We start from the raw sequence: 24564 nt of genomic DNA on the forward strand, positions 1-24564 counted from the left end.
GTCCCCTCAAAATAACTCAATACACAGCCATTAATGTCTAAACTGCTGGCAACAAAAGTGAGTACACCCCTAAGTAAAAATGTATAAATTGGGCCCAATTAGCCATTTTCCATCCCCAGTGTCATGTGACTCGTTAGTGTTACAAGGTCTCAGGTGTGAATGGGGAGCAGGTGTGTTAAATTTGGTGTTATCGATCTCACTCTGTCATATTGGTCACTGGAAATTCAACATGGCACCTCATGGCAAAGAACTCTCTGTGGATCTGAAAAAAAAAAAGAATTGTTGCTCTACATAAAGATGGCCTAGGCTGTAAGAAGATTGTGAAGACCCTGAAACTGAGCTGCAGCACAGTGGCCAAGACCATACAGCGGTTTAACAGGACAGGTTCCACTCAAACCAGGCCTCGCCATGGTCGACCAAACAAGTTGAGTGCACGTGCTCAGCGTCATATCCAGCGGTTGTCTTTGGGAAATAGACGTATGAGTGCTGCCAGCATTGCTGCAGAGGTTGAAGGGGTGGGGGGTCAGTCTGTCAGTGTTCAGACCATACGCAGCACACTGCATCAAATTGGTCTGCATGGCTGTCATCACAGAAGGAAGCCTCTTCTAAAGATTATGCACAAAAAAGCCCGCAAACAGTTTTCTGAAGACAAGCAGACTAAGGACATGGATTACTGGAACCATGTCCTGTGGTCTGATGAGACCAAGATAAACTTATTTGGTTCAGATGGTGTCAAGCATGTGTGGCGGCAACCAGGTGAGGAGTACAAAGACAAGTGTGTCTTGCCTACAGTCAAGCATGGTGGTGGGAGTGTCATGGTCTGGGGATGCATGAGTGCCGCCGGCACTGGGGAGCTACAGTTCATTGAGGGAACCATACTTGATTTGATTGTAGCCGTATTAGTGCAATTGTGACAGAGAAAATTGAGTACTGTCCGTGATACTTTTTTTATTTGCACTAACATACAGTTTTTCAGCACAAGCTTTAGGGGTATGTCCCCTTCTTCAAGGTCCAAGCAGTACTGATTCACATATTTTTAAGCAGCATGTTAAAGAAGAAGAAAAAAAAAAAGAGAAAACTAAACACATACAAATCAATTGTAATAAAGATAGCAGCAGAGTTAGTGAGGGAGCCATGAATGCCATCATGTATTGTGACATACTGAAGCAGAACATGATCCCCTCCCTTCGGAGATTGGGCCGTAGGGCAGTATTCTAACATAACGACCCCAAACACACCTCCAAGATGACCACTGCCTTATATATATATATATATATATATATATATATATATATATGTATGTAGAAAAATATGTATTGGCCTAAACTGATGAAGAAATGTGTGGGTTTTTTTTAAATTTGGGGATATTTATTATAGCAAAAAAAAAAAAAATATTGGTTTTTTTTTTTCAAAGTTGTCACTATTTTTTTGTTTATAGCGCAAAAAATAAAAACCACAGAGGTGATCAAATACCACCAAAAGAAAGCTCTATTTGTGGGAAAAAAGGAAGCAAATGTTGTTTGGATACAGCATCACATGACCGCACAATTGTCAGTTAAAGTGACGCAGTGCCAAATTGTAAAAACTGCTCTGGTCAGGAGGGGGATAAAATCTTCTGGGGCTGAAGTGGTTAATGGTTGTGTGTTGGATTATTTTAAGGGGACAGCAAATTTACACTTATACAAGCTGTACACTCACTACTTTACATTGTAGCAAAGTGTAATTTCTTCAGTATTGTCACATGAAAAGATAAAATAAAATGTTTACAAAAATGTGAGGGATGTACTCACTTTTGTGAGATACTGTAGATGTGTGTGTATGTATATATATGTATATATATATATATATATATATATAAATAAAAGCATTGTGACACCTGCATTTACATGAACTTTAATGGCATCCCAGTCTTATGAGAAAAGAGGGTGGAGAGGAATTTGGGACTTTGAGCGAAATTACGGCCTGGTATCCCAGTCTTATGCCCCATACACACGATCGGACATTGATCGGACATTCTGACAACAAAATCCATGGATTTTTTCGAACGGATGTTGGCTCAAACTTGTCTTGCATACACACGGTCACTCAAAGTTGTCGGAAATCCGATCCCTCTGAACGTGGTGACGTAAAACACGTACGTCGGGTCTATAAACGGGGCAGTAGCCAATAGCTTTCGTCTCTTAATTTATTCTGAGCATGCGTGGCACTTTGTGCGTCGGATTTGTGTACACACGATCGGAACAATGTATTGGCACCTGCAGCAGATCTCAAATACGGTGCGGGAACTGCACATGGAACCCACCTTTCCCTCACCGTGTTCTGGTGTGAACCGACCCATAGATTTGACAGCAAAGGATCAGCAACACACTAATAAGTCGTTAACTCTGCTCACTCAGCCCTCTCCTCCTGTCAGTATGTTCCCTGTCATCTCATGGGTATTCAGAAAACAATGATTAAACCCTAGTGGCACTCGCCTCTTTCCCAGAATGTGTGCTGATGTGCAGAGGACTTGGAAGACTGTTGCATTAAAACAAAATGTGCCTTGGGTTCAGCTTTAAATATTGCAAATGCAGTCATGTTATGTTAATTATCTGGGTTGTGGGAGTATTTCATTTTGGGGTTGGCCAGTTTCTCTCCTGAACTTATGTTGGTAAAATATAACAAATTTTGCTCTTTCTTTTATGTAGATGATGAATCTCCTGGACTGTACGGTTTCCTGCATGTGATTGTTCACACTGCCAAAGGATTCAGCCACTCTGCCAGTAAGTGCTCTTTTCTAGGTCGATTAGGTCATTTCACTGTCCCAGTGCTACATGAGGTTTTCATTAAGCGAACGTAAATTCTATAAGGTATATACATGCGTGCCGGCCAAGGCTTATAAAACAATCATAGACTGCAGCACAGAATGTGACAGCTCTGAAATCACTAAAACAGACATTGACGAGATCTGCAGGTATGTTGAACGGCACCAGAAGGTTAAGCATTAAATCCAGGAGCTCAGCTCAGCCTACATAGCATAGGTCACTTCACTATAGAGAAACCTGTATTAACCCCCTAGCAGCCAGGGTAGCTTGTAAAATTCCCATCATCCATATGTCATGGACCTCAAGAGCTCTATAACTTTCCCCTAAACCTCGCTTATCTAAGTAAACAATATATCAGTATAGATGCCATATGACAAGATTGTGAAGCATATATTTTTTCAACTTTGTTAGCAAAATAAATTGGAGGAATTGTGATAGGCTTTTTCTATTTTATTTACACCAGGCCAGTTTTGACACTTCTCACATTTATTTTATATATATATATATATATATATATATATATATATATATATATATATATATATATATATATATAAATTTGCAAGAAAATTACTTTATATTTATATTGTATATAAGATTTACAAATTGCACATTATATTTTTCAAGCAGAGTCGCACGGTATTTGCGCAGTGCTTTTTTAAATGCGTTTTTCTTTTTTGGGGGGAAAAATACACTTTTAGTGAATTTTAATGCAAAAAAACCCAATATATTACACATATAAATGGTGATGTTGCACCGATTAAATAGATACCTAACATGTCACACTCTAAAATTGTGCACGCTTGTGGAACGGAGCCAAACAATATTACTTAAAAATCTCGATAGGCGATGTTTTATAAGCCTTTACCGGATACCAGTTTAGAGTTATACAGTAAGTAGTTCTGGTGCTAAAATTATTGCCCTTGCTATAATCTTCATGGCAATACCTTAAATGTGGGCTGTGCATGCATTTACTTATGCCTGCGCGATCTATGTATGCATTTGTCTTTTTATGCGAGGACGGGAGAGCTTTCGATTTTACTTTTCAATGAATAAATCCTCGGTGCGTGCCTTATTCGTGCTCTTATAATGACTGCACTCACCAGATCCTTCACCCCCTCTTGGGGTCTCACACATCCACAGTATATGCCACTGTGTAGTAACGCAAGATAACTCCGCCCTTAATGTAAACTCTTAGGGACAGCAGACAGCTGTTGGATGAATTAAGAACCCTTACTGTCCTACATCACTGATTCCAAACGTATCTAATGCTTCTGTCTTACGTCCTTACAGACTGTTGGTTATGACAAAGGAAGGAGTTGACCAGCTGACCTCATTAGCACACACTGTGCATCAGGGATAAGAGCACGAATAAGGCACTCACCGAGGATTTATTAATTGAAAAGTCCACCAGAATTTAAACGGACCCCTTCACCGGCACTATAGCACCTTATTAATCAGATGTTTATCCACACCAGCACTTTAATTTACTTTGCTTATATTGTTTATTTGGTTGATACATATGTATAGTAATAATTAGGAATATTGCACTTTATGTCACAATTTTATCCATTAATTTATTTATGGAAGTTGGTGCCATACACATTGCACTTTATTGTATCAGGTATACAACTTGACACTCATGCACACTTGGGAGTCTACAACAAGGCTTCACATTAACTTGCACTTTTATTGTATATTGATTTTTGAGTAAAATACACATATTAATAGGAACCACCTACTATCCCTTTCCCCACCTAATATCTTTCTCCCAATCAAGGGAGCAGCACACACCTGAATCCATCAGGTCTGGAACGGCGCCATATCTACTCCCTTTTTTTCCCTTGCTAAATCTATGCCACAAAGAATTAAGACAGCTCTGAAGGCAAAATGGGGTCCAACTTGGTACTAGCAAGGTGTACCTAAAATTTGGCCAGTGATGGTATATCATCATTACACTTTGTACTACCCTACAGAATGTGAATGTTTTCCTATTGGGTTGAGGTCAGGACTCTGTGCAGGCCAGTCAAGTTCCTCCACCCCAAATTCGCTAATCCATGTCTTTATGGACCTTGCTTTGTGCACTGGTCCAAATCATTTGGTGGAGAGGGGATTATGGTGTGGGGTTGTTTTTCAGGGCTTGGGCTTGGCCCCTTAGTTCCAGTGAAGGGAACTCTTAAGGCGTCAGCATACAAAGATATTTTGGACAATTTCATGCTCCCAACTTTGTGGGAACAGTTTGGGGATGGTCCCTTCCTGTTCCAGCATGACTGCTCACCAGTGCACAAAGCAAGGTCTATAAAGACATGGATTAGCGAGTTTGGGGTGGAGGAACTTGACTGTCCTAATGGAAGAAAGAGCTGGATACACACCGCTCCTAAGCCGCCTAAGGATCTCATATGCTGCTGTGTGAATCCAGGTGCTTGCCTGGTCCGCAGTCAGAGGAATCAATAGAAAGCAAAGAGAAAGGGCAGCACATCCACAGATTAAAAGCAGTATATTTATTGAAGATCAATAAAACATGATGCACAACAATCCAAAGGTGCTCAGTAGACGTGTTTCACACAAAAGTGCTTACTTATGAGTAAGCACATTTGTGTGAAATGCGTCTACTGAGCACCTTTGACTGGCCTGCACAGATTCCTGACCTCAACCCAATAGAACACGTTTGGGATGAATTTGAGCGGAGACTGCGAGCCAGGCCTTCCCATTCAACATATCAGTGCCTGACCTCACAAATGCTCTTCTGGAAGAATAGTGAAACATTCCCATGGACACACTCCTAAACCTTGTGGACAGCCTTCCCAGAAGAGTTAGAGCTGTTATAGCTGCAAAGGGTGGACCAACTCTACAGGCTAAGACTGGGATGCCATTAAAGTTCATGTGTGTGTAAAGGCAGGCGTCACAATACTTTTGGTAATATAGCTTATGTGTACAATGTATTTTAATGACAGGTCCACTTTACAGAAAAAAGCCTCCCGCAGCAGCCATCACATATGATGTAGACATGCTCAGGAATGACCTATAAAAGTCACTTACATTTGAAAATCTGTATAGTTCAGGAAAGTCTCATGTACTGCAGAGTTTTGGTTCTATGGTACAGAATGTTCTATTCATTGGGTTCATCCTGCTGCTTCCCTGATGGGAATGTATTTTAAGAAACACAGTTTACGTTTCCCTTAATAGATTTTAAAGGCAGTACTTTTAGTCATTAGTTCTCTTGTATAAATCCCTGACTGTGAAAATGATTAGGAGAGACATTCTAATAGAGATACAATATATCATTTTATTTAACTAGTGATAATAAAGTCAAAAATGTTTTTGCTTTAAAATAAAAAGATGATATTCTTACTTGCTCAGTGTAATGATATTGCACAGAGCGGTCCCTTATCTCCTCTTCTGGAGTCCCCCGCTGGTAGTGTCCACTCCTCCTGTCCTGTGTGTGTGTCCCCATAGCAAACTGTGTGCTGAGAGGGCACACGTGCAGGTGCGCTCCCGAGCTGGGCTGTGTGCATCTATAGATGCACACAGACTTGGCCACGACCCCCCCACTCCCTCCTCACAGGATTTTACTGACAGCAGCAAGTGTTTATGGCTCCCACTATTTCTACCTATGTGTCCTGTGAGAAGGAAAAGAGGAGAACAGGGCTGCCGGCGGGGACAGCGCTGGATAGAGTCAGGAAGAGCAGAGCACAACAAGTGGTGAAACTTTTGGGAATGCATTTAAGGAGTATTAAATCCAAAACCAATATGTACTATATCACAGCTAAATAATCATTAGATGCTGTTGGCTGTATTAGGTTTATATTTGATGCCCCGTACACACGATCGGAAATGCCGCCAGCAAAACTCTGATGAGAGCTTTTGGTCGGAAATTGTGACGGTGTGTACGCTCTATCGGACTTTTGCTGGCTGAATTCCTGCCAGCAAAAGATTGCGAGCATGTTCTCTCGTCTGTATGCAATTCGGACGCGCAAAAAATCACGCATACTCGGAAACAATTCGATGCATGTTCGGAAGCATTGAATGTCATTATCTCGGCTCGTCGTAGTGTTGTACGTCACCGCGTTCTTGACGGTCGAAAGTTTAGAGAACTTTTGTGTGACCGTGTGTATGCAAGGCAAGCTTGAGCGGAATTCCATCGGAAAAACCATCCAAGATTTTTCCAACGGAAATTCTGCTCATGTGTACGGAGCATTAGGCTTTTTCTCCTCTTTTCACTTGGTGATCTGGCCAGTAACACACCTCCTGTATTATACAGACTCCACTCTGGATGAAAGAGCACAGGGGGCAGATTTGGAAAGCAGCAATGTCCGTTTGGGGGGAGGGGGAGTGTTAGATGTGCTAGTAGATTTAAATACACTAACAAATTGAAGCCAAACTTCAGCTAACACTTTACAATCAGTTACAACAAACTGTTTTATTCACATTTTGGGATAAAGGTTTTACGTAAATAGCTGATAATTTTAAGCACCCCTGTCAGTGTGAAATGGTCTGTCTCATCCTCGTAACTGCAAAAGTGCTTTCCTGTTGAAAAACAGACTTACTGGCTAGATCACCAAATGAAAATAGAAGAAAAACGAACGCAGTCATCACATCTAAGAATTGTTAAGCCACAATATAATAAATGTTTGCATTTAGGAACAATACTGCTTTAAGGTAAAAACAGTTTTGACTTTATAACCACTTTTAAATGATTGGCTTCTGTATCTGAGCCAATGAGGAATGAGAGAGCCTCTGCTATTGTGTATATTGCTGGATTGAGATCGGGCTCAGGTATGGGGGGGGGGGGAGGCTGTGGGGGAATCTGCCTGCAGAAGATTCTTTACCTTAATGCACAGAATGCAGTAATGTGAAAGAAAAACCTGCCTTTACAACCACTTTAAAGCAGACCTTCACCTTAAAGGATATGTTGTGCTGCCCTGCCTCCTCCCCAATCCCTTTCTTGCAAATGGACATTTTTTTTTAACCTCTTAACGCCGGCGCCTCCTGGCCCTTTAAGAGGCTTCAGATGGCAGGGCGGGTTTCTGATCATGTGACCGCCGTGATTGGCTGGTACATCATCAGAAAGCTGCTGATTGCATTTAGTGATCAGGAGCTTTCCGTTATCCGCCGGGACCGTGCAGGGTGCACACTCTCGGCACAGCTCTGTGTACATTCTGGTATGCATATATGCGGCCGCTCTGCATTAAGACCTACCCGCCCAGATGCCACATATGTGTCTGCTAATTCCCCAAGACCAGGCAGAGCCTGTGGACACATCTGCGCATGCGCTATAAAGTTGGTGCTTGGGAGAGGGACTCAAGTTCTGCTTTAATGGACTGCATTCCACTATGGATGCCATGCAGGTTACTAATACAGGAAAATATTCTCTTTTCTTTTAGTCCTTTAGACCTCTTTTTAATCCTGTGTGTCTTAGCTCTGTATTGCCCATTGTCATTTACAAGATCCTAAAAATATCCATACACTATGTGAATTTCGTCTGGTTCTTAGTGAACCAGTCAATACTTGGGACATGGGTGGCCCAATCACCACATTCCACTCCATCTCCTTCAATTGGAAAAGCCGGTCAGAAAAGGGTTTGCTGAACAGCGGCTGCATCCAATCAGAAAATGGCATCTCAAATGCAAGTCCTGAAATTTGTCATTCACACATTGGCATTTTCAAATCGCGGGCAGAATCCAGGCAAATCTGCCCGCTATTCAAAACGCTGAAGTGTGAATGCAGCCTTCTGGGTTGCGTAAGGCTCCTTTCACACATCCAGTCCATTCATGTCATCAGTTCGGTCACATCAAAACGGATGAAGTTTTCATCAGGTTTTTATCAGTGCTCATTTGTTTTTCGTCAGTTTTTTTTTACATCCAGTACTAATGCAAAAACAGATGAAAAACTGACTATTTCTCAGTTTACATCCTGTTTTTAATCTGATCTGTTTTTTTTTGTTTTTTTTTAACGGAAGAAAAATAGAGCTTTGATCAGTTTCAAAAAACGGATGGTAACGGAAGCGAATGTAAACTGATGTAAATAGATGATCATCCATTTACATCTGTTTTTCCATAGAGATGCATTGATGTCCATTTTTCATCCGTCAACGAATGGATTCATGAAAAATGGACAAACTGACCACATGTGTGGCCCCTTTCACACTTATGGACCGTTTGTCCGTTTTTCATCCATTCATTGATGGATAAAAAAGGAGATCAATGGAAAAACTGATGACAACGGATGATCAACTATTTTCATCCGCTTCCGTCATCATCTGTTTTTTTTTTTTTTTTTTTTGAACGAATAAAAGCCCTATTTTTCATCCGTCACAAAAACGGATCAGATGAAAAATGGATGTAAACTGAGAAATAGTCAGTTTTTCATCCGTTTTTGCGTTTAGGAGAGGAGAAGAGATGTACATATAATGAGGGGACAGTCTGCACAGACAGGCTTCCTCACTTGCTGACACTGACTGTTTCTGTCAGCTTTTAAATCTAATTGTCGGCTCTTTTGTTTTCTATAAACAGTGCAGAGCAATAGCTGTCAAAAAAAAAAAAAAAGACATTCCTCAGCGCAGAGAGATAATGAAGAGATGCAGTGTATCTCGTGGTTCTTAGATCAAAGGGATGAACTTCGGTCTGTAGATGAGGACAGTTTACCCCCTTAAAGTATAAACCTTTTTCTGACACTTGTTGGTTTACAAGCTAAAATCTGTATTTTTTTGCTAGAAAATTACTTGGAACCCCCAAACATTTTATATATATTTTTAGCAGGGACCCTAGAGAATAAAATGGCAGTTGTTGCAATACTTTATGTCACACGGTATTTGGGCAGCGGTCTTTCAAATGTATTTTTTGGGAGGAAAAATACACTACCATGAATTTTTTAAAATATGAAACAGTAAAGTTAGCCAATTTTTTTTTTATATAATGTGAAAGATGATGTTATGCGAAAATAGTGATCTTTATTCTAAGCAAAACAATCGTGATTCTCATTTTATCCAGAATCGTGCAGCTCTAATGTAAACCAAAAATTTGACTCAAGTGGTTAAGTGGATGTAAAGAACTGATGAAAAACTGATGTAAATGGATCATTTTTTTCTTTGAAAAAATGTGATTGAACCGATGAAACAAAGTCTAGACATGTGTGAAAGGGGCCTTACTGATTGGAGCTTTCTAGCAGAAAAAACCCCACAAAACTCTCCTAAACTCCTCTAAACTATCTATATAAGGGTCCTTTCACACTGGGGTGGTTTGCAGGCGCTATTGCGCTAATAATAGCGCCTGCAAACCGACCCAAAACAGCCGCTGCTGTGTCTCCAGTGTGAAAACCCTGGGGGCTTTCACACTGGAGCGGTGCGCTAGCAGGACGGGAAAAAAAGTCCTGCTAGCAGCGTCTTCGGAGCGGTGAAGGAGCGGTGTATACACTGCTGCTTCGCCACTCCTGCCCATTGAAAGCAATGGGACAGCGCGGCTATGCAGAGGCGCTTTGCGGTGGTTTTTAACCCCCCCGCTAGCGGCCGAATACCGAAGGTTGTTAGCGACGCTTTACCGTCGACTCCGCCCCAGTGTGAAAGGGGCCTTACTCTATATGAGCTATTTTCTCTGCCAAGGGAACTGGCATTTTTCTAAACTCAGTGTGCATGGAGCCTTAGTCACATTGGTAAAATAACTCCTTTGTGTGTGTTTGTATTTGATTTTTGTTAGATTTATTTATATATTTATAATGCAGATGTATTTCTTTGATGTAGCTGTATTTGGCTGTGTCTAGTTTTTCTTATACAGTTCACATATATTTTCTGGCACTCAGCATAAAGTTCTACCATAAAATAAGGGTATCGAACAGGATGTGTCTCTGAAGATTAGATGCTGCCCTGAACTCCCATGTTGTAAAATAGCTTTTGATCAAAAACCACGAAGTGGATCTGACATGTTGAGCTCAGACTCCTTTCATGTGAGACAAAACCCAATCCCACAGCTGTGACGGGGTCATGCTTAATATTTATCAGGTCTCCCAATGATGAATCACACACACACAAGTTCAGCTGAATCTCATTCAGTGTGAATACAATAGAAGGTCATTGCAGTATGAATATGGGAGCAAAGTTTTGGCTTACAACCTGACCTTGAGATGAAAATGTCTACTAACTGGACATTTCCAAAGGTCCTGGAGGGTTATAAGACAAAGCAGTCCAAAGAGAGGAGATGATGTGCAGTGACCAGTCACATTAACCTTGCACCTGTTATAGTGAAAAACCTGTACTGGTTGGTTTGCTTTAGCTTCCTATATGTTGTGTTTTGCTTTACTAAGAGGTTTCATCAATTATTCATAGCGTAACTTTGCACTGATGTGTTGGGACGAGCAAATATATAAATTGTGTCTAGTTTGTATTTCATGTTTAAAAATCTGTCAGCATGCTGGCACTTGTAGGTGGTGGACTGTAGGGGCCAGGCATAAAATAGCCAGTCTTCTACTCAAAGATAATACACTGAAGATTCTATAGAACATATACTCTCTCTATTAAAACTCACCATTTGGCCATATTTTACATGATTTGTTCAATACAAATTGAAACAGAAAATTTAATTGGAACTTATAACAACTTGATAAAAAAAAAGAATGTTCTTTAGCAAGGAACATACATTTCACATTAATAATGATGCTTCCAATATCAGTGTGTGCTGAAAAATTGCCTCCAGCATTGCTCCTGTTTTTTCTTGTCAGAGGCTGCCATTTTGCTGAAGCCCAGAGCCCCTGAACAGCAGTAAATCTTAAAGCGGAACTTAACCCATCAGTTTAATGGTTTCAAAAAAGTTACATTACAAATGTCATGGATTGCGGTCACATTTGCTTTTTTCTTCAACCAAACTGTCAAACCATCAAATGGCTGGTGTCATAATTGATTGCATGTTCAGCATCATGGTAGTTACAGATCAAACAGAAGCAGTTTCATTGGCTGTAAAGGATAGGAGCATTTAATTCCTCTTTAAGGCAGATCAGCCTCTACAAACTCTGCAGTGCCTAAAACTAGAGAGCAACTGAGCATGTGCAGAGCAGGGTGAAACAGTGCATTGTGAGCAACAGTAAAACACAGTGGCGCTACCCTAAAGAGAATTACCCTTAAGGTAACATTACAAATAAGTGTAAAGTTTCAAATCAACAGTATAACCACCAAGTGACAAGTGATTTAAATAAACGGCTTATAAAAGTCCTTTGAATGGTGATATCTTCTTGGCAGCTTCCACCACACCCAAGTGTTGAGTGAACCCACTCCCTAAAGAAATCCACTCACCGACTCCAATTGCCTACACTCTCGTGTCAAGCTAAAGTGCTTTTTATAACCGCAGGAGAAGGGTTAAATCGGCAAACCAAACATCCAAAAATGTGTGCAGGAATCGTTCCACATGTAAATAAAAATAGTGCTCCAATAGTGTAAAATCGTATAACCAGTTTATTGTAAACACTCACACTCTTTAATTATTAAAATCACATTTTGTAAATCCAAAATAAGCAGAATAAAACTCCAAAACACAGCACACGAACACTTGGATCTCACAGTAAAGGGTTGCGGTCATGGCGGACCCGAGGTATGCAGGCGTCAGAAACCAACTCTCACCTACTCCTCGATGCCTGGCCGCTCTGACAGATCACCTCTTCCTTGTAAGGCTAGACAGTGTCATGTATCATTGGTGAGGAACGTCGTACAGCCACGCCCCCAACATGTTTCGTCATACACTGACTTAATCATGGGATCCCACGATCCGATCCGATTTGGGATCCCATGATCCAATTTAACCCTTCTCGTGTGGTTATAAAAAGCACTTTAGCCTGATGCGAGACTGTAGGCAGTTGAAGTCGGTGAGTGGATTTCTTTAGGGAGTGGGTTCACTCAACACTTGGGTGTGGTGGAAGCTGCCAAGAAGATATCACCATTCAAAGGACTTTATATATAGGACTTTTATAAGCCCTTTATTTAAATCACTTGTCACTGGTGGTTATACTGTTGATTTGAAACTTTACACTTATTTGTAATGTTACCTTAAGGGTAATTCTCTTTAGGGTAGCGCCACTGTGTTTTACTGTTGCTCACTTCCAGGTTATATGCACGTTACAGGTAAAAACACTATATACATATTTTAATTTTTAAAGTGGCAGCTTCACATTGAAATATTAATTTCTTTAGGGATTGAGTTTTGTTAAAATTATCTTTTTCTTTCCGAGGCGCAGTGGTGGTAAGCATAGTAGAGGGGGGGCCATGTTATTGCAATACCAACATTTAGTGAGACAGTGCATTACTGGATTTTCAACCCTATAGACACTTATTTTTAATGTTTTACATTATACCTATACCTGCAAAAGGGGCCAGCCTGAAGTGATCTAGCAGGACTTAATTTTCGGACTAAAGTTCCACTTTAACCATTTAGATCCAAAACTTGTTTGACTTGGTTGACTTGTTTTTAAATGCACATGCTCCAAGGCTGTCATTTCAATCGTGGCTTTACTAACTAGTATGTCACTTATCTAGTCTAACAAAGTCAACTCACTGGCAGGGTTGCCAACTTTCAGTAAATTTACAAACCGTTTGTAAAATCTGTAAATTTTACATCTGTCCGAGAATGTTCATTATGGGCATGCACATTGCACGTCGGTAGAGGACATTCATTGATAGATGCAAAAATTATGAGTTTTACAAACTCTTCGTAAATTTACTGAAAGTTGGCAAGCCTGCTCACTGGATTGTGACCCCAAAATCAGGATGATACCTGTATCTCTAAAATCAAGTTAGCAATGGCAGCGCCAGTATTTATATAGTTTCCCTTTTAGGCTCGGTTCACACTAGTGCAATGCGGGAAACCTGTGAATCCAGTGCGGGTTCCCGCATCGCACCTGAATCACCAGTGGTTTACACTGCCCTATGAGAACCGCTGCGGGTGTCAATACAAATTTAATGATACTTCCAGATCCGATCACAGTGCGAACTGTGAATTCAGGCAGGAATCTGATCACGTGGGTGTGAACACCCATGCGATCCGATTCTGGAACAGACAAAAAAAAAGGTCCTTCACGAGTTTAATCCGAATGCGATGCAAATTCAGCCATACAATGTGTATGACTGAATTCACATTGCACAGACATCGCATGTGATCTGCACAGCAATGTGGTGTGAATCACATGCGATGTCTGGCATCGCATCACATGCGATGTCTGGTGAACCAGCCCTTAAAGTGGTTGTTAACCCTGACATATACCCAGTGAAGTGACTAGCCTCAGGTACATAAGTTGTATATGTCTATCTGCAGTCTTCTCTTCTCTACAGCCATTCAAAGTGATGTCCGAGCTGTTAGAAAACAGGGAGTTGGAGAAATGAAATTATACTCTGCAGAGCTCAGTGAAGAGATCTCTGAGAGCTGATTGGAGGAAAGATATACACCCGCCAGCACACAGGAACAGAGCTAAGGCTGTTAATCTGCTGAATGTCAATCCCCTGTCACCTTTTTTCTCTTGGTGTCAGGAGAACTTGTGGGAAGAGATTCATTTTGATAACAGGAACAAAGAAGTGGACAGAAATAAGAGTGATCTGAATTGAGACAAGTACACACTATATATAGTCTGAGGTTTACAAATACTGAGTTCACACTGTTGAGAATCGGATACAGATTTTGCCGCATCAAATTCGCATTTCAGGAGATTGTGACCGGCTCTCAATGGTTCACACATCTCCGGAGCGGCTCCAGAGCGAGTTGCACAGGAGTCCTGTGTATCTTCTGGTTTGTTTCAGGTCCGAATTCAGTCCAAAATTCGAACTAAAGTAGGACCAGAAATGGTGAACAGGGACGCACCGGACCCCTGTTGTGATCTGCTCTGTACGGCCGTGTGAACCCAGCCTAAATGTCTGTGTGCAAAAAGCATGTTCTGACATCACATCAGAACATACAAGCTGTCAAATTTGATCCTGTTTAATGTTATGGTGAACCCCATCCAACTAAATGCTAGTTTTGTTATTTTATAAAGATCAGCATAAGTTATCTTCTACAATAAATTAATAATAGGATATTCCCACTATCTCATATTTGACATTCATTTTATGTCTCCTTTCAGATCCCTACTGCACATTAGAAGTGGATTCCTTTGGTTATTTTGTCAGCAAAGCTAAAACCAGAGTGTTCCGTGACACTACTGAGCCTGAGTGGAATGAGGTAAGCTGATTTGAATTGATGTACTTTAGTACTACTACTCTGATAACCATAATTCATCAAAATATGTACATTGAACATGGTAGTTACTAGACTTTGTCATGCGATTTGACAAGTCCAAATCGCATGACAAGTCGCACCCTATTGTCGACAATGGAAGTGTTCAAATTGCCGCGACTCATTTCAAAGCCGTGGCCATTGGAAATCACGGCCAAGTATACATGAACCCTTAAGTGGGGTACACACTATAAGAAAATCGGGGAAACAAACATCCGATTTTCCTTGTTGTTGCAAGTCGGAAACTAGGAGGGAAATAAGGAACAAAAATTCTCGTACAACAAGGGCTTTTTTTTTTTGTAAATTGTTTCTGATCATGCACAGTCTTTAATATTCTTCTCATATGAAAACCGTACGATAACAGTGCGCATTGAATGAAAATAGTTCATTCTGTTCACGTACAAGAAAAATTTTGGTGTTTGTCTCTTTGGAACTTTTCTTTCGGAAGTTTGGAATCAGCTGTCGAAAGTTGTGCACACACAATCAGAAAATCATACAATCGTTCCTCGGATGATAATGTTTCTTATAGTGTGTATGAGCCTTTAGAAGAAGGAAAGTAAACAGCAGGGGAGAAGCTGCAGAGCATGCAGGGAATCCAGGAAGTTGTGGAAAGAAATTTCCAGCAGGCAGGCAGTGCTCACAACATGAAAGGAGATTATTCACGTAAGCTTATATTGCAATACAGACAATAGTTATTTGTGACCAGTAGCGTCGCTAGGGGGTGGCTTCTGGGGCTATAGCCCAGAATCTGGGGCCCATAGACCCGAATATCTAGGGTGACCAGGGGGTGGGTGCTGAGGCAGAGGGGGACGGTCCGCCCCGGGGGCTACACTGGCGGGTGTCAAGCCGGTGTCTCCCGCTGTGTCAGCTTTAATTTGAATCGCCGGGCGCCCACCGTCACGAAGTCCCGCCTCCTGGCATGGCTCCTTTGACAGACAGCACACTTGTCCAATGGATGTGTGCTGCCTATCATAGGTAGGAGGCAATCCAGAAGGCAGGACTTATGTGGCGACGGGCACCAGGCGATTCAAATTAAAGCTGACACAGCGGAAAACGCCGACCTGTGTGATGATCCGGCCGGCTTTCCTCTTCCTCTCTGATCCCTGACACAGGTGAGGGCGATGTGGGCACTGGTGAGGCTGCATTCCTGGGCACTGGTGAGGCTGAGATGTGGGCACAAGTGAGGCTGCATTCCTGGGCACAGGTGAGGCTGCATTCCTGGGCACTGGTGAGGCTGAGATGTGGGCACAGGTGAGACTGCATTCCTGGGCACAGGTGAGGCTGCATTCCTGGGCTCAGCTGAGCCCTGCATTCTTTATGTAGTGCACTCCTGAGCCCTGGGGCTCTCTGGGGACCCTGATGTAAGTGGGGGGGCTCTCTGGGAACCCTGTTGGACTGCGAGGGGGCTCTGGGGACCCTGATGTAAGTAGGGAGGCTCTCTGGGGACCCTGATGTAATGATGGGGGCTTTAGGGACCCTGATGTAAGTGGGGGGTCTCTTTAAGGGGCCCTGATGTAAGGGGGGATCCGCACTCAGATATGGAACGATATTTTATATATATAAATACATACACACATATATTTTATCAATGTGTATGCCCGCCCAAGCGTAGGACTTTCTTTACTTCGCTGCTGTGGGCTCTAGCCCCAGATCTTTTGTAGACCTAGCAACGCCACTGTTTGTGACAATCCAATATAAGCATTGCTGATAATATAAAAGTAAAAGTGTATGCCGTGACTATAATATCTTTTTTAAGTCCCCGAGGAAGTCCACGAGTTACGAACAGCCGACTTGCGAACGATTCCTACTTACGAACGGGATGGCGGGCACATTCGACTGAACCTTTTCGACGGCGGACACATTCGACGGATCCTTTTTCGACGGCGGGCACATTCGATTGACCCTTTTTCGACGGCGGGCACATTCGATTGACCCTTTTTTGACAGCGGGCACATTCGATTGACCCTTTTCAATGGCAGGGCACATTCGACGGAACATCGGAAAATTACATATCTGCCGTTCTGCCTATGCTGTTCCGACTTACGAACATATTCAATTTAAGAACAAACCTACAGTCTCTAGCCCGTTCATAACTCGGGGACTGCCTGTAGATGCTGATGAATACAAACTAGGCAAAGCAAGTACAAAATCATGATATCGGGGGAGGAAGGGGCCCTACCCACATGACTTTATATTCCATTTGGGAAACATGAATTGAGGGAACTGAGACATATCGTACAAATGAACAGTCAAATCTACAATTCGTTATGCAGATCACTGTGCAAAATTAGGTTTGCCAGCCTGACATTATTACTCTGATTGTTGTATTGATGTTTTTTTTCTCTCTGCCTAGTGAGAGCTGTGGTCTAGGGCTTATTCACACCAACCTGCAAACTAAATTATTTGTGTAATATGTGCATGCTGGTGTGCTGGGAACAGTGTTGCAGTGCGTTGTTGCGAAGCATCTCACGATTTACCGCTTTTCCTTTTCTTATTGTTATTGTTTTCTATGTGCCCCTGTGTTGATCATATCTTTATCTATGCTCAACAGAAACTATGCGAATGAGCCATTAAATGTGTCAAAATAATTTCTATGTAAACAGGTCTGTATTGAGCATTGCAATTAAAACTATCTTCTTCAATCATGTAGGAGTTTGAAATTGAGCTGGAAGGTTCACAATATCTGCGGATCCTATGTTATGAAAAGTGCTATGATAAAAGTAAGCTCAACAAAGACAACAATGAGATTGTGGACAAGATTATGGGCAAAGGACAGATTCTGGTAGGATTTTTTTAAATTTTTTTAAGCCAACTGTGTGTTGCAGTATTTACTGGTATGTAAAGGGTTTATATACAGAGCCATGTTTGCATTGCATTCCATTTACTTATCTGAGACTGAACTTCCGCCAGCACTGAGAACAGGGTGACACAGAATGCACCAGGTGAATCGCACAAGGCAGGTTGATGAAAGTTAAACAGAAGCTATATAGTGCAAGACTTCAACTGCTTCTGAGCATTCACATGTATTTTAAAGGCTTTTCCATCAAAGGTTCATTAGATTCCTAATTGTTGACCTTGCTGAATTCCCTTCCCAAAGTAGTGGACAGAATGAACAGCAAATAAAGCTTGCTTATTGAGAGGAAATTGTCTGTGTCTTTGCAGAGGCCCCTGACTTAATGACTATCACCTTGTTAATGCCCCCTTGCCACTCCTTTCTTCGTCACAGCCAGCAACAATATCCTGTGTTTCCAGGTATGGGGGAGCATGTAACCTCCTACTTTGTGAGAGTGCTCAGATTTAGAAACGAATCAGTAGACTCAAGCATTGTGACATGACAGAGGACGTGACTTCACCACTCCACCCCCTAGCGTCTGAAGCCTGGTAAAGTTTGTTTTCATTCAACTCCGCTGACTGAACGAAAAAAACTGACAGATCACCATACTAACACATGTGATGTTAATGCGGCGGTCTCCCCCCACTGTGCCTTCTGACAAGGGGGCTGCCATGGGCTGCAAGTGTTGATCGGATTCTGGGTTTTCAGCATGTCCCTTCGAAAAAAGCTGGTCGTTAGGCCAGCTTCTGTCAGAAAGGCTGGCATACACACGGGCCAAATGATGGCCAGTTCCCGTTAAAGCGGCCAATATTTGGCCAATGTGTACCCAGCCTAAGTCTAAAGCCCCGTACAAACCAGAATAATATCACCTGGGTTAACAGAACCCTGCTGAAATCCAGCTCGTGTGTACAGCAGCCTGTGTCACAGAAGCTGGACATTTAGGTGTGGCCAAAAAACATCTGATTGGCATCTGATCAGCGTTCTCAGCCAATGGCTGCGAGTGCTGACCAGTGTGTTCTGGGTTGGGGGCTCTGTCCCTTTGCTGTCCCCCTATCGGAGCACAATAGCTCAGCCGGGAGATCGCTGTACTAACATGGAATAGTTAGTACAGGAAGCTCTTCTCTAGCGCCCCGGTTTTTAGTTTGTTTAGCTCACTGTGTTGAATGGAAAAAAAACTGATAGTGTGTACCTAGCATCAGCATTTCAGGACTGGCTGCAGTGGAGGAATAATATTTGTTTGAAGGGTGAGATGCTCTGCAAAGAAAATAGACTCACAAAATTCATCAAGTTTTAGGCTCCATGCACACTGGCCTAAAAAAACGCTTCTACAGGAGTTTTGTGTTCTGCCTATAGAAGCAGCTCAATGTTATCGTATGTGTCCATGTACATTAGGACATTAAGAGGCATATTTTGAGTCAGAAAAAAAACCCTTCTGGTTCGCGTTTCTGATTGGAGCTTGGAGACAGAAAAAACATAAAACTCCCCTAAACTCATCTAAACTTTGTACAAAAAATGTTCTATATGAGCGTTTTTTACTTCAGAGAGAACAGACGTTTTTTTTTAAGCCCAGTGTGCACGTAGCCTTGGGCTCCATGCACACTATAAGCTAAAAAAATGCCAGAAAAACACTGGATGATAAATGCTGATAATAGCATTTTTTTTGTGCCAGCTTCTAGTAGCATTTTAGAAGCTTTTAGGAGCATTAGCATTTTATTGGCGTTTTTGCAGTACATGAAGAAAAAAAAAAGTAAAAGCTCAAAAAAAGCTGTTAGTAGCATTATACTAAGAGTTAGAAGCATTCAGCATATTTTTCTGCTGGAAAAGCCCTCCAAGAAACGCTACAAAAACATTTTTTTTCTGCTCCTAGAAGCTGAAGCTCAAAAAATGCTAATAGCCTAAAGTAGTGTGCATTGACACATAGGAGAACACTATTTAAAGTAGTGTGCATGGAGCCTTACACAAGGATAAGTATTTTTGTTTTCATTTATGGAACTGTAATTTTTAATTTTCATTTTATTGTCACTTTTTTGAAAAGAAGTATCCTTATCACAGTTTTTTACCTTTTGTGAACTGAGTCTGATTTCACTTTGCCCTGAATAGGCAAGGTAACAGTATCTCTCCACAGGTATTTTCCATCAGAATTAAACTTCATTTTGTATTTGATTCCACATAGAATTATGCAGGCCATACATGTTTGGTCGAATTCCAAACAAATTTTCTTTCGAAAATCAGAAATGTTGTGCCTTTTGTAATCCGATGGTGCCACCATTGATTTCGGAACTCAAACAACCAAGCCTTCAATTTCACCTCATGTTGCTACAAAAAAGAAATACTGTGGCCAAGATTCTTCTTTTCTTTCTAGGTCACAGCTCATGCGCTTTTCTTTTTCGATTAGATTTCTCTCACAATTCTCCCATCATTAATTAGAAATTCGTTTGTTTTTCAAAAAATTTCCGACATGCATAATCACTAAATTTCAATGGCCGCACAAAAATCGGCCATTGCTGTGGCCCACTAATGGTGTGAAATTTGAACAAAAATTCATTACAATTTTCTAAAGAATATTTGTTCGGTATTCGACCCATGTATGGCCAGCTTAAAGCCTAGTACATACACATGGGCCTGAATGTTGGGCAGCGTTGGCAGGTCCAATAGAAATTGGACGACATTCGGGTCGAGTGTATTGCAGCCGATCCGACAGAAGCTGGCCGTTCAGATGGCTTCTGTCGAAGGGGCATGACCAAAAAAAAGATCTGCCGACTGGCTCCCAATCAGTGCTCTCAGCCAATGGCTGAGAGCGCTGACCAGAGTCTTCTGGCAGGAGCTGTACTAACATCCTGTTAGCTGTCCTGAGCTGTCTGGTTTTTTTTTTCGTTCCGTCCAGCTGAGTTGACAGAAAAAAAACTAGTAGTGTGTACCAGGCTTTAGTCTTCCCAAACATGGACAGATCTTAGACCCAATGAAAGGATCTAATCTTTCAAATGCTTGGCTGTGAAATACCAAACCAAAAATTGTTCACCACATGGTTGTGTAGACATAACATTTTTAAATATTATTTTTTTTATGTCTGTAAGTATTAGAGATTATGCAGGTTTTAAGCTGATTGACCTTTACATAATATAAGAGAAAATGTTTGAAAGATGTGGGACTTTATGGGTGCAAAGTATTGAAACAACAATATGTAAAAAAATATATGCAAATTTTTATATATATATATATATATATATATATATATATATATATATATATATATATATATATATCATAGCCATAGGTGTGTGCAAAACATCCTATTAGTGACAATGATTTACTGTAGTCACATTCATATTTTTCTACATGTTTCGCTGTATGGCTTCTTCAGGAAAGAACGTGGCGGTTTGTTTATTTAGATATAAGAAACAATAATCCTACAACTTTGGTTGTGCAATAAAGACAGAAAAAAATACAAATTAATACATCAAATATAAACATATTGGGGGTTATTTACGAAAGACAAATCCACTTTGCACTACAAGTTCACTTGGAAGTGCAGTCGCTGTAAATCTGAGGGGTAGATCTGAAATGAGGGGAAGCTCTGCTGATTTTATCATCCAATCATGTGCAAGCTAAAATGCTGTTTTTTATTTTCCTTGCATGTCCCCCTCGGATCTACAGCGACTTTACTTCCAAGTGCACTTGTAGTGCAAAGTGGATTTGCCTTTTGTAAATAACCCCCATTAAAACCAAAAAGCCCTACCTCACGATTTGAATGTGGGAGCCTAAACAGACTTAAAAATAAATGAGGAATGAGATCCGGCAATATACTGCATCCACATGACCATAAACCACCAAATGTTGCCAGGTCACCCGTAAGGGAGGGGTGAAAAGGTAATATAATGTCAGATGTTTACAGGTAATCTGTCAATAAATGTGAATATATAATAAATTCAATAAATCTATGTCAAATGTACATAAAATATAAAATTTCACATTACATAATATACTTTAGTGGCCTTCTGCCATCTACTAAAAGAGGTTTCCCATCATGATGGCATGATTTTTCCTACTGATACTACAAGTTTCAATTTACTAAAAAAAAAAAAATGCTAATTCATTGGGTCAAAAATATATATCCGCCCATTTTTGGCCAGCATTATTCCTCTTGGGAAAATGGACATCTTACGTTTCCTGCAAAGTATTGCATTTTTTTAAAGGATTTTATTAGCACATGCATGCCATTGGAATATCATATTTGTAATGGAGAGTTTTACTGTGTAAGCGTTTTGTGCTCCTGTAGAAGAGTCACGCTGTAGTGTAAGAGATTGATTCCTTCATAAGGTTTGGTATTTTGAGCATGCTAATGTCACAATCCTGTGCTCTCTGTGAAGGTCCCCCCCCCCCCCGTGTCTAAATTCTGAGTGATGTAATGCATTAAACTTGCAGTAATTGTCATGTTTCTCATTACTTTTAAACCTTGGGGGGGTCTCCGATCTCTTCTCCTGCGTTTGGTCTTCAGGGAAAGATCAGGAATGTAAAACTGTTAATTCCTTCCTTCCCTCACAGGAGATCTCCTGTCAGTCTGTGGTACCCCATACAAGGCCCCAGATATCCTATAGAATTATCTCCTCCCCTTGAACTGAGGTCACCCCAGTGAGGTGCAGTGTTCTCAGGAGCCAGAGCTCACTAATAAAGGAGAGGTTCATATTTTATCCAGTCCCTCACTCAGCATGGGGCTTACACCGTATGGTACATCACATGGAATATTGCTTTAATTATGACCACCGAAACTTGAAAGAGGCTGGTGCTGCTTGGCTAATGTGTGCTTCACCTTCCGTGACCTAGAAATAGGCCTTATTGAAATCTATAATTCTGCTGTGACAGGAGGGGGTCACTTTATTTAAAATACGCCTTCATTAGAGTTTATTATCTTACCAGCTGCCACTGGTTGGAAATACATTTATTTCTGTAGGTTGATAGTAATTTGTTTTCTTTCTGATAAGCATGAAAATGGCTAAAACTCACATTGTAACTCCCACGTTTGGAGCTGGCTGTGGAAAATCCAGTAACTGATTGGATGGTGAGGTTCTAGCCGTCTGTGAGAAAATGGTCAGGATGTAATATGTCTTTTCTCAGTTGTGTGATGATGACCCTTTATGTCATAAAGACTCTCTGAAGTTTGAAGATCTGCTAAATTGATAGGCTTAATTGTCCATAAACTACTCTGCTATCAATGTGTGGGAGCATTTTTATTCATATAGTGCTGGCAATATAGAGACATTCACTTTATTCCCTTGTGCTTGCAATCTATTATGTTCAGGCACCCACACACACGGTCCACTTTATATGGAAGATGATTAGCCTACGAGTACGGTATTTTTTTTTTACTTTGGTAAAAACTTAAGGAAATTTGCACAGACATAGTAAGAACACACATACTCTATGCAGACTGTTTCTGGTGGTAGCTGACCCAGGACTCCAGTGCTAAAAGGCAGTTGTGTTAACACCATGGTCGTTGAACAATATTTCATTGAATGAGGAATAAGATAGATAAATTGCAGTCACATTTGAAACCTATTGTTTTTGAGCTTCTTTTTCCTGTTCCCTAGAAGCTTCCCCTAGACTTTTTTGTGGGACCAGTACATAAAAGCAGTCCTAAATGCAGTAATCCATAGCATCCAATCAGGTTTCAAATGATGGTTTTCTGTTTAATGCATATTGTGTACCTAACAGGGGATTGTAAAAGAGCGTTTTTTTTTTCAGTTATAGGTTTTGCTAAAAAAAAAAAAATACTTGGACTAAAAACTAAATTATGTTTTCTATAAAAAAAAATACATATATAAGCTATTCTTAGCCCTCTATGGAGCGACGAATGTCAACGGACATGTGTCCGTTAACACCCGCCGTCATCTTATCCACTAAAAACAGACGAATGGGGGATCGGATGACAGGCTGATGGAAACAGACAGTCCGTTTCCAGTCGACCGCTCATAGTGGGGAATGGGCTGTGTCCACTCTGCTGAGCAGGCAGACCTGCTGTCAGAGTCCTCCCACCTGAAAGGGGCCTAAGGGCCCCTTTCACACGGGCTGTCCGATCAAGTCCGCCTGTCAGTTTTTCAGACGGACCTGATCAGAAGCTCCATTCACCCCTATGGGGCAGCGGATGTTAGTGGTGACATGTCTGCTGACACCCGCTGCTATCCGATCCTGTCCGCCAAATCCAGACTGATGGTGGTCCTATTTTCCAGCCATCCATCTGGCGGATCGGATGAAAACCGACAGGCAGTCCATTTTTATCCGATCTCCCCATAGAGGAGAGCATACCTCTGACAGGTCCTTCTCAGCACAGTGAACGGAGACAGACCTGTCATCCGCCTGTTCAGTGGGGATCAGCGGATCGATCCCCACCGAGAAAGCAGAGTCCATTAAACGCATCCGCCCCAAAGCATTGGAGCATTGTAATATAGCATTTTGAATTCTATGATATATTCCAAAACTCAGAGTCATATTTGTTGAAAATTTTAAAGAGGCGACTCAATAAGGCATTTGAAAAACATTTCTGGTAGTGTGCATGTAGTAGGAAACCTTGCGCCAAATTTATGTAGCGCTTACCCCCGAAGGAGCGGCTGAATATTTGCTATATCCGTAATTCACGTTTACTACTCAACCCTCGCAGCCCATAGATTTAAAAGTCACAGTCCTTAATGCTTTTTCA

At 41.3% G+C, this 24564-nt stretch overlaps 1 protein-coding gene across 5 annotated transcripts in view; it reads left to right on the plus strand.

Annotated features, from left to right (window-relative positions):
- ABR (ABR activator of RhoGEF and GTPase) overlaps positions 1 to 24564 on the plus strand; it is a 637383-nt gene that overhangs the window by 516124 nt on the left and 96695 nt on the right. For all 5 annotated transcript variants that reach the window (XM_073616867.1, XM_073616868.1, XM_073616869.1 and 2 more), the window contains 3 exons: positions 2688 to 2762; positions 14889 to 14986; positions 17691 to 17822. In XM_073616867.1, the coding sequence (XP_073472968.1) occupies positions 2688 to 2762; positions 14889 to 14986; positions 17691 to 17822 (305 nt within the window). The remainder of the gene's footprint in view (positions 1 to 2687; positions 2763 to 14888; positions 14987 to 17690; positions 17823 to 24564) is intronic.

Source organism: Aquarana catesbeiana, linkage group LG02, assembly GCF_042186555.1.
Source record: "Aquarana catesbeiana isolate 2022-GZ linkage group LG02, ASM4218655v1, whole genome shotgun sequence".
NCBI lineage: Eukaryota > Metazoa > Chordata > Amphibia > Anura > Ranidae > Aquarana > Aquarana catesbeiana.